The 11712-nt window shown below is 38.6% G+C and overlaps 1 protein-coding gene across 1 annotated transcript; it reads left to right on the plus strand.

Moving 5' to 3' along the window:
• Window positions 1–12: 12 nt before the first annotated feature.
• Window positions 13–8497, plus strand: lrrc8ab (leucine rich repeat containing 8 VRAC subunit Ab). Its single transcript, XM_084728389.1, has 4 exons — window positions 13–164; window positions 804–929; window positions 3972–6090; window positions 6253–8497. The coding sequence occupies exons 3-4, from the start codon at window positions 3979–3981 to the stop codon at window positions 6526–6528; spliced, it is 2388 nt and encodes a 795-aa protein (XP_084584515.1). The 5' UTR covers window positions 13–164; window positions 804–929; window positions 3972–3978; the 3' UTR covers window positions 6529–8497.
• The last annotated feature ends 3215 nt before the right edge of the window (window positions 8498–11712 follow it).

The raw sequence follows: 11712 nt of genomic DNA on the forward strand, positions 1-11712 counted from the left end.
GGGTCTGAGGTTCCCCTCTAGACATAGCTGGCGTCGACCTGTTTCAGAGGTGCTAGAAAAAACAACAGCTAGCAAGCTGAGCTGCTAGCTAACAGTGAACGCAATTTGTTAGCAAATATTGATATTAAAATAGAGTTGGACTTGATCGCTGCACACCAAATAAAGTAAGTTGAACATTATAGCACTTTCAGTACATGTTGGCAATGTATGACTGTCACATTAACTTCAGCATTTGCTTGGATATAAACTTCTGATGACAGAGAGCCGGTGGTGAATAGGATAGCGTACTAGATAACAGCAGCCTAGCTTATGTTGCTAACGTGTTTTAACAGCATAAATGCGCATGTTTGTGGTCGGTGCTGATCAATGGCGCGCTGTCCGATATCATTGTACTTCTTCAGACATAGTGTATCATATTAGTTAATAGTGTATGAAAGAAACAGACCCCTAGCTTTAACTTTCTGTTGAGAAGCACTTGCTCAGCTAGCTAATTACTAGCTAGCCAGATGACAAAGACATCCCATGCTAACGTGAGGAACAGTGACAGATGGATATTTGGCACATCCGTTTAAATTAACACGAATCTGACAACACAAATAATATCTGACACGATATAATACACATCGCTTTGTAAGAGCCATAACCAGTGAAGGCAAATATCGTCAATTGTAATCGATTGCTGTGGTAACCATAACTTAGGTCGTGCAGGTAACTTTCGCCTCTGATAAAGTATGTCAATTCTGGCTGAATATGTTGGGGAAACAAGCTGAAATCACATTTCCATATTTCAATATCTTTGTTAGGGTTTCAATTTTACCCCATGGCGATAAGAGAGGCGATGGTCTATGAAGAGTTTTGGATACACAGAGAGTGGCTTGTCCACCAGGGACATCATCAGGCACTGGAGCACAGATAACACCTCCAAACCGGTGAGTATTTCATTTCAGTTCAGTTAATCCAATTCAGCTCAATTCAATTTAAAGAGAGCCTTGATGACGTGGAAAATAGACCTATACATTCTCAAAGCAAGTGTGAGAAATAACAAAAACAACATAGAAGAAAACCACAATAAAAATATAACTACACTGACAAAGTAAGTGTGAAAAAAAACATAAAAATGGAGATAATGAGAAAAATGTGGTTATTTTAGCGGGTGTGTGTGTGCATGTATGCTTGTTTAAATTAGTACGACATGGCTTAAATGTAGATTTTCAGTTTAAAAAATAGTAGTATAGTAGTAATACTATAGTAGTAATAGTATTAACTGCTGTCATTGTTGTACAATAATGCACATAAAGTGTGCAACCATGTAAGATGTTTGGTTGGTCCCAGTGTGTTTCCCAGGTCAGGGTCACACACTTGGCCTGAAGATGTACAGACAGCATACGATTGTGCACAAATTACTGAATGGTGCCTATAAAAATTGATAAGACAGTGCAAATTATTTATTGACTATACTGTTTCATCATCTGCCCAATCCAGGCTACTAAACTGAAATAGTTGTTATGTGTGCTAAAGCTTCTCTGAACTGGGGCCAGTCTAAATATGCTTATTTGGCAAGGGATCAGACTAGGCGTCTTGACTCCTCGCCTTTACAGTTTCCTAACAAAGTACAAGCTCTGATGAATGCCAACACCAGACTCTTGTTGTGTATGGGTAGGTGTGTGTTTTTGGGAGTGGTGGGGGTGCAGAAGGTGACGATAGAGTATTCCAGAGAGACACTGGTTGGAGACAGCAGCTTCCATAAGATAAACAGGATCTCCTCCTGAAGGTCAAGGGAGGTGCTTCTCAAGGCCCCCACAGACAATACTCTGGGTATTATTAACGGAAATGGCTAAGAATAGAGAGCAGTGGAGCAAGGTGGCTCCTCTGGCGGTCGTGTTGTTTGGGTTAAACAAGCCAAAACGGAACATCATCTTTAGAAGAGTGACTTTTCAAGCTTACATGCTGGGTGTGTCATGCTCACACAAGGCTAAGGTTGACTAGGATGGTTTTATCTGGCTCTGATGTACAGCAGTGGCAAAGGAGTAGCTCTGGATTGCTCTTGACGGTTTATGTATGGAGTTATTGTTTTTTACAGTTCGGATCTGTAAGTAGAACCATTTTTCGTGTGCGTTTTGAGCATTTTTATCTATCCTTACACAATAATGTATTGTTTATATATGTTTTCTCCTTGGTTTTGTTATAATACCAATAACATGAAGGGATTACTTAACTGGGTCTTGCTGACTGTGTGCCAAATGTAGCTATGGGATTGCATAGATCCGTGACAGATTTACTCTCATTTGGGGGCAGATTATATAGATGAAACCCGCTATCACTGTATGTGAAGTTGTATCTCACATTATCATGATATAATACACAACATAATTAAAAAATGTTAATAGATAGAATAACCACAGTCATGAAGCAGTCCTGCTCATTGACTCACTGTGTCATATGTCCAGAATCTCATATCGCAATGTAGATAATTTCATATCCACTATAAGATACATATCACGATATAGGCCAAGCACTTTTTTTGTAGGCTGCACTAATTTATACAAAGTGACAACATGGAAAGGCCTGTATCTATAACAGTTTAAATTATGTGCTGTATAAATAAAAGGTACTTGCTTATTGTTTTTTATTGTTAGTCAGAGTCTTTCTCCAGTTCCTAATTACCACTGATTTAGCCTATAATGCTGTTACTGGTATTGGCAAGTACACATGTCTATGCACTAATCTGATACCAACTAATTTAGTAACCCGAAACTGGACCCTGCTACATCCCAGCACCATCCCATAATCTAGAGTGGGGAAGTGATGTTCTATAGCATTCATTCTCTGAATATATTCATTCATATTTTCTATCATCACACGATATAGCTTATATCATGATATTGTACAGTCCCTTTGTAGGCCTACTAATTTAGACCAAATAGACCCAGCAATGTTAAAAGGATAGATGCAGCAGTATGACAAGCTTTGCAAAACCTTGATGATTGACCTGTATAATGTCTAATGGTATGTATCATTATCCTCTTGCCATAGTTAGTAGTAATGCATCTATACAATATCCCAAATCAGTATCACCATTATTAGTGACACAAGTATTATTTTCCAATAATGACTTATCTATGTTAGTGTTTTTTATCACTGTAATTGTGTATCAGTTCTATTTTACAGACTTTTTCAGCTAATCCTAATTTCATAAATACTATTTAATATATCACAGTACTTTAGACAGTTTGAAGTACTTAGTTTTGATGTCATAATCAGTGGAATCTGTGCATCCCTGTGAATTAAGGTGTCTCCCCATTAGGAATCAGGCATATAGGTTTTTCTTGATTAAGCCAATCTGAAATGATTGTTTTGTTAATTTACTCATTTATTATGTTTGTAGCCTACACACATGTTCAAGACAGCTGCCTCCTTGCCTGTGTGATAGGTGTATTTTTTTCCACTTTTTCTTGGTGAGCACATTAATTCTTCACCTAAATGTCGTAAGGACAAGATTAAAATCCAGACAAATTAACTTAATATTTTATTGATGGCTGGTTTGCCATTTAGTCAAAACATTTGAAATGCTATGTCTAGTATGACACCTACTTTAAGAGAAAGATTAATTGTGTCTCTTTAAGAAAAGTTAATCAATAGCTTGGCAGACTAAGTGACTCAGACAACTCAGTGAACTCAATCAGGCAATTCTTTGTCACAACAAGTGGGAATCTCTATTTCATTACTTCTGGCAGCCTTCAAATTAACGGTCTGCAAAGTTCTGATGTATGACCTTGTTAGTTTGCATTCTAGTATTCATTAGTCATCTTGGTATTGTGTTGTGTAAAGCCTGCTGAGGCATCATGAGAGAGAAGGAACTTTTTACTTTTGTTTTTGTAGACACCAGTAGTGTTTTGATGTTTGACAAGGTTATGTTTCAGCATATCACTGTGTTCTCTTTTGATTTTCTCCTCAACCCTTTGTTTTCACAGATAAACCATGATCCCCATCACTGAGCTGCGGTACTTTGTGGACACACAGCCAGCATACCGCATCCTGAAACCATGGTGGGATGTGTTCACGGACTACATCTCCATTGTTATGCTTATGATTTCTGTGTTTGGGGGGACACTGCAGGTCACCCAGGACAAGATGATCTGCCTGCCCTGCAAATGGGTGGTCAATCAGACCTGCAAAAAGAACTTCAATGCTACCCTCGCCACATCATTGTTCTTGGAGCCCAAAGGGATCCAGTATGATCTCGACCGCCACCAGTACAACTATGTGGATGCTGTGTGCTATGAAAATAGATTGCACTGGTTTGCCAAGTATTTTCCTTACTTAGTATTACTTCACACCCTTATTTTTCTAGCTTGCAGCAATTTTTGGTTTAAGTTCCCAAGGACTAGTTCCAAACTAGAGCACTTTGTATCCATCTTGCTGAAATGCTTCGACTCCCCATGGACAACTCGGGCACTTTCAGAGACAGTGGTTGAAGAAAGTGACCCAAAACCAATGAAAATGAACGGCTCAATGGACCACAAGGAGTCTGTTATCAGTGAGGATGTTGAAGCAAGCGTTCCTATGCTCCAAAGGACAAAGACTCGCTTTGAGCAGGGCATTGTTGATAGGACAGAAACGGGGGTTTTGGACAAGAAAGAGGGCGAACAGGCAAAAGCCCTGTTTGAAAAAGTGAAGAAGTTCCGTATACACGTTGAAGAAGGAGATATTGTGTACAGGTTGTACATCCGTCAAACTATCATCAAAGTCATCAAGTTTATTTTGATAATCTGCTATACAGGGTATTATGTACATGATATTAAATTCAGCGTCGACTGTTCAGTAAATATAGAGAGTCTGACTGGTTACAGCGTGTACCGTTGTGCTCACCCGCTAGCTACACTTTTTAAAATCTTAGCCTGTTTCTACATTAGCTTAGTGGTGGTGTATGGTTTGATCTGCATGTACACACTTTGCTGGATGCTCCGGCGCTCTCTGAAGAAGTACTCCTTTGAGTCTATACGGGAAGAGAGCAGTTACAGTGACATACCCGATGTGAAGAATGACTTTGCATTTATGATGCACATGATAGATCAGTATGACCCTCTGTACTCTAAGCGCTTTGCTGTTTTCCTGTCAGAAGTGAGTGAAAATAAGCTGAGGCAACTGAACCTCAACAATGAGTGGACACTGGACAAGCTCAGGCAGAGGATCACCAAGAACTCTCAGGAGAAGTTGGAGTTGCACCTTTTCATGCTGAGTGGCATTCCAGACACAGTATTTGACCTGATGGAGCTGGAGGTTCTCAAACTGGAGCTGATCCCCGATGTCACCATCCCCCCGATCATTGCCCAGCTGGCCAACCTGCGAGAGATGTGGCTCTACCACACGCCGGCCAAAATCGAAGCTCCTGCACTGGCTTTTTTACGTGAGAACTTGAAGTCTCTGCACATCAAGTTCACTGACATCAAAGAGATTCCCTTATGGATCTACAGTTTAAAGAATCTTAGTGAACTTCATCTGACAGGGAATCTCAGTGCGGAGAACAACCGTTACATTGTCATTGATGGACTCCGGGAGCTCAAGAGGCTCAAAGTTCTTCGACTGAAGAGCAATCTCACAAAGCTACCTCAGGTGGTGACTGATGTGGGCATGCACCTCCAAAAGCTTTCCATCAATAATGAAGGCACCAAGCTGATGGTGCTCAACAGCCTGAAGAAGATGGTGAACCTGACAGAACTGGAGCTCATTCGCTGTGATCTAGAACGCATACCACACTCAATCTTCAGCTTGCACAACTTGCAGGAAATTGATCTGAAGGACAACAACCTGAAGACCATTGAGGAGATCATTAGCTTCCAGCACCTTCATCGGCTGGTCTGCCTTAAGCTCTGGTACAACCAGATAGCCTATATTCCCATCCAGATTGGCACACTGACCAATTTGGAGAAACTGTACCTGAACAGAAACAAGATTGAGAAGATCCCCAGCCAGTTGTTTTATTGCCGCAAGCTGCGTTTCCTGGACCTGAGCCATAACAACCTAACCTACATCCCTACAGACATTGGCTTCCTCCAAAATCTTCAGTACCTGGCAGTGACGGCCAACAGGGTGAGTACTTGATGGTTTTCCAACCAATTAAAATTTAGTTTCCATTCCTCAGTGGTTTGTTTGCAACAATTTGTCTGCTGCTGAAAACATTCTTAAGTTAGATATTCAATTTTCTCTCTGTTTTTCTCTCATTGCACCATCCTCCCCCACCTTGGAATCAAGATTGAGAGCCTTCCCAATGAGCTGTTCCAGTGCAAGAAGCTCCGCACTTTGAACTTGGGGAACAATTGCCTGCAGTCTCTGCCATCGCGGTTTGGAGAGCTGACCGGGCTGACACAGCTCGAGCTGAGAGGAAACCGTCTGGAGTGTCTGCCTGTGGAGCTGGGTGAGTGCCGACAGCTAAAGAGGACCGGTCTGGTGGTGGAGGAGGACCTTTTCAACACCCTGCCCACAGAGGTCAAGGAACAGTTGTGGAAAGTTGACAAAGAACAGGCATGAACGGGTCTGTGGCAACGAGTTAAGACGGGTGCTGACCAACTGAGCCCCGACACGAGAGAGAAAGCCTGTACTGACAGCCAGAGGGCTCGTTGAAGCGGGCAGTTGTCCTGTGGCAGTGTACTGCCAGTAAGGTTGGGTATCAAGAACAAGTGCCAGTTTGGCAGAACCAAAATACCGATTGCTTCAGGTTGTTCTCATTATTCTTAACTGTACAGTTGTTTTTCCTTACTTTACAAACAACTTCTCAGGCCTCCCCGTTATAACCCAGTAGTGATGCTTTTTAGCAATAATGTAGCAGTGCCATCATGATCAGCAGTGTGTGTTTACACTGATGCTTCTTGGTTGTGGTGGAGAAGTTAAGTATGCAGAACTATGGGTGAACTTTGCTACAGACAGTAAAAGAACTTTAATAAAGTTTCCATTGTTTATTTTAATAGCCAAAACTTTAATTTTATTTTTAGTTTTGCAGAGGAGATTGCAAAGTGATCTCTTAAGACCTCTCCTTAATTTCTGTGTATATGGATTGTCTTATTTAAAGTTGCATCAAACTCCCCATCCCATCATCAACAGTGTCATTTTTTATTTTCTTTTAGGAAGAATTATGTTGATACTCTCACAACTGGCCTCACGCATGAATCGTTGTAATGTACTCCCAGTTTGTTCTTGCATAAGATTGATAAGAGTGTCCCACACCTCATGTGTGACCAATACACACAATAGTCAGCTTGTGTTTTGTGCTGTAAAGTGTTAATATTGATTAAGAAAATGGAATCGGGGCGTTTCTATATGCTAGCTGTAAATTTCCTAGCATTTTATCAACATAGTCAGGTGTGTAAGAACAAACTTGGATGTCAGTGCATGTTTCATGAATCCCACAAAGGATTTGCTTATTTCCCTTTGTGCAAGAACAAATCTATGAGAATAATAAGAAAACATTCATGCATGAGGCCCATTATTTAATCGGTAATCTGATTATATCACCATATATTTGTTGTTATATTTGTATATAGGGAATGACGACACCAATCACAAGCAAATGGCACAGTCATGTTAGCAATCCTATAAATTTGAGTGAGAATAGTAGCTGTTCCATGTGTTGTCCATCTGTTGTCCGTTGTTCCAACTCCATCTGTTGTCTAGCACTGACCTGACGTAAATTATAACTGTGGTGTTCATTGTTGTTCTGCTGAGGGATGACTATGGCCTTTGAATACTTTCATATGTGCTTTGAGAGAAGCTGATGGGAAATCATGAAAGTTTGACATGAAATCACAAATCAGGGATAACTAATGAGAAGTAATGTCAAGACCGTTTATGAATTCTGAGGTTATTGATTCTGAGAGGGTCATGGAGGAGACTGTTAGTAGTCTAAGTGCTGCAGAGGCGGAGGAGTTGTCTTTGTTTGAAATGAGTCTTGGTAGCAGTACAACATGTGTTATTAGACTGGGGATTGCGATCCTTACATGGAGCCAGTTTGGCAGAGCGGAGGGGTTGATGTCCTCTCTCTGGGGAAAGATTTGTACTGTATTTGACCCATGGTAGTACTTGAGGAAAAACAATTATTCTGCTGAATATTTATGGACTGGTATCACAGGACATCATCCCCAAACAATTATATTGGTGAAGCATCTTATCAGCCCGCAGATACCCAACCTTTACTGGCAGTATACTATTCAGTAGGAAATCTGTTTAATCTGTTTCATGGTTATGCTGCATCTGCATTATTTGTAATAAATTGCACAAAACAAATGAACAAACCTTGGGAAAATTCTGTAAAGGTTGTGAATGAGATGAATTATGTCTGCATCAAAAGAATAGATTGACATTGAAATGAAGCCTCCTAACAGTGGTAATAAGTCTGAAACGTACAAACACCATGTTTGTGGTGGATAAGAAGTAAGCACTGGTTTACCTGTATGTCCTGATAACTGATGTTATTGTCTGCAAATAAGTAAAAGAACCAGACCTATGTTCATTTCAGGTTGCTATTATAACATTGTTTATTAATTGATAAATTAATTATTACTATGTTTATACCTTGATAAGGTAGTGTGAGATTACAGCCATCTTTAATGTAAAAATATTTAAATTGTTATATTAAGGTGAGATAAGTATGGAAGTCAAACTTTTTTTTTTTTTTAAATAACTATTCAAGACCAATAATGTCTAAAATGGCCATTTCTGAATAATCGTGAAATTTGAAGTTCTAGCTTTGACTTCCAAAAGAACAAAAAAAAAATCCAGTTAATGAAAAAAAAAAGTTGCACAAATTCATTTGTCATTGGCAAGAAAGATTTGGAGCCATGTTTGAAAAGAGCCATGTCTTTCAGGTCAGTTGCCTTAACTTTAATTGACTCCTTCTGTTTTATGTACCATTTCCGTTACTTTTGTTGTAGCATCAGTGGAGTAGAAAACAAACTGTCATACTCTTGACCATGTTTTGATGCAGACAGATATCTTTAAATCTGCACTAGACTACCCAGCTCCACATAATCATGGGAGTAACAGGACAGTTTTGCTGTTTGTTTTATGTTTTTGCTGTAATGTTTCATGTCATCACTCCCTGTGAACTTTCCACAAGACATCAGTGATCAATTTGGGAAAATAAAACAGACATTTGGTGTCTCAAATGTGATTAATGAGACATTCTTATCTGATGTAGCCTCACATTGTGATATTGGCGACACTAGCTTTATTTTTACCTAAACTTAGTGCAGCTTTAACTCTCATAACCAGTGTTGGTGTGCACTGCTGACAACTTCTATGTAGAAGAGAAGGGCATGAACATTATAATTTAAGTTATCCAGTAAAAAATTCTACCAGTCTTATTTTATTAAAGTGATCTAGAAATGTAGCGATTGGGTTTAGATTTAAATGATTGAAGTGACGCAAGCTCATTTTGAGAATGAAAGGGTTTTTTTTTTTTTTGGTTTTTTTGGTGATGGATTTTTTTTTGTGGGTTTTTTTTTTGTGCCAGATACACTCACTTCTTATGGAAACCTCTCCCTGGAAGGGGACTAAAGAGACAAAAAGCTAGAAAATATTAAAAAAAAAAGAAATCAAAGTCAAAATTACAAAGTAATATCTAATCTATGACATAGTTAAACCTTACAGCACGCAGGTCTTGGGGACACTTTTTTTTCCTTGTTGTAAATGGGCCTCCATACTTTTCAGGCCAGACTATCTAATTGTTGTCATTTATTTGTCTGTTTTCAAAGTGGGTTCGTTTGTAGAGAAATGTTGAATACTTTTTGCCTGCGAGCGACTTTTCTGCACTTGTGTTTTGCCACAGTAAGCAGCACAATGCTAAAAAAAAAAGGTGGAATTCAAGATCAATGCACAGCTCTGACACAGCACAACACACAATAGGTGTTCTTGTCTTTGCCCCAAGAGAAAAAAAAATCAGTTTATGTTTTGATAAAACTAACTGCAAAGAAAACTTGGACAGTAGCAATATACAGTATAGAAACTGGGTTGAAAAGCATAGGAATAGTTTAAGCTATGTACATTTATTTCAGTAACATCTTTAACTATGCTATATTGTGCAATATTTCCTTTATGTAAACTATGTAAAGGTTAGTAGTGATGTTTTCTTATGTGCATGGGCATTCTTTTTCACATCCATTTTACTAAGGTGGCTAAGGGGAGAATTTCAAGTTAAATAGATTAGAGATTTGTTGGTCCTACAGAATGCTTTTGCACTACAGCACCTTTCCCACAAGTTACATTTAGGTAAATGCAAATGTTATACAACTCACACACGTTTTGCATGTTCCTGTATGGGAAGGTTCAACTGAATGACTGCCAGCCATGAGATTAAAATGGTATTAGGTTAGTGTTTAAGATTTATTTCAGAGCTACTCATAGAAAACTTCATAATTTGGGTCCTTTAAGTCCCAACTGGATTATTTGAAATGACATCCAGAACACCTCAGCAATACACCTATAACTGATTAAGACAATCAATTATTCTAATTAAGAGTGACATCAGAAAAACGTACGTCAAATGTAAAGCGCTGTAATGAGCGCTGTTAGTTAAATGGTCAGTACATTAAAACAAATATTGTGTAGGTTGCTAGTGAAGTGATGTCGGTAAGTAGATTTGTTTTAGGTCTCAGTTATTTTTAATCTTTTTGTTTGATGCATTTTCCCTCCTTTTTAAAAAATAATTTTTCACTGATATTTTTTCATTTTGACAGCTATTAGTATTATTATAATACAATATGACTAAATTTCTCAGGAAGCCAGCTAGTACTCACTTCTTTTTTGAGTTGATTGCCTATTTTTTATTACACCTGGTATTTTTATTAATTTAAACAGTTGTTTTATACAGTTACAGTTTTATATGCATTTCTATACATTCTTTTCTAGTTTGGTGTATTTAATATTGACTGCTGGTTTAAAACAAAATGTGTTTTGTGTTTTTAAAGAAACCACTTGGTTTAATCTGCATTTTTCATCAATGACCATGTATAAACTGACCTTTGTTGTTTCAGAATTATTGTTTTCATGTTGTTAGCACAGATGATGTGTGTGTGTGTGTGTGTGTGTGTGTGTGTGTGTTATCCGTGTGTATGTTGACAAGATGTTCATCTTTGTTCTTTCTCCTCTTAAAATCATGTTTGGGTACAAAATCCTTTTTTTCCCCCATGTTTCCCAACTCAGATCCAATCATAGGTGATGTACAAATGTGGCTTAATGCAGTGTTTGGTTGCCAAAAGTTTTTCATTAATAAGGAAATCATCAGTGCATCAGTATTGACATGACATGAATGATGTGACAGTGAGTATTCTGTTTGAACATGTGTCCCATCCTCTCCTGCACACCATCACCCACTAGAGGTAAAATAAAATAAACTTGGTCGACCAGATTTGTCTTGCTTCGTGTTGGGTAAGTGTTTGACTGATGTGAATGACACATTTCAATGTTGTATTTCTGTGTTAGGTAAAGAGCTTGTTACCTGCACAGGTACCATGTTAGATATCAGTCATTGTGATAGTCACATTATTAATCAGACGTTATTCAGAAGGAAAAGCACATATATCATTTGATAAAGATGAAGCAGGGGCGATCTGGTAATGGGGCAGTCTTTAAACACAAGGCCACCTACAATTAAACTACATTTGCCATTTTCAAAGTCTATTTTTTAGGATTATGCACCAATAAAGCACAATATCAACTGAG

This window comes from Lutjanus erythropterus, chromosome 10 (genome assembly GCF_056507025.1).
Source record: "Lutjanus erythropterus isolate fLutEry1 chromosome 10, fLutEry1.hap2, whole genome shotgun sequence".
Taxonomy (NCBI): domain Eukaryota; kingdom Metazoa; phylum Chordata; class Actinopteri; order Lutjaniformes; family Lutjanidae; genus Lutjanus; species Lutjanus erythropterus.

Bases quoted from the DNA above. Each gene is read 5' to 3' on its own strand.
- lrrc8ab (XM_084728389.1), top strand. From the start codon at position 3,979: ATGATCCCCATCACTGAGCTGCGGTACTTTGTGGACACACAGCCAGCA. The intron at 6,091-6,252 runs GTGAGTACTTGA...CTTGGAATCAAG, and splicing joins TGGCAGTGACGGCCAACAGG to ATTGAGAGCCTTCCCAATGA.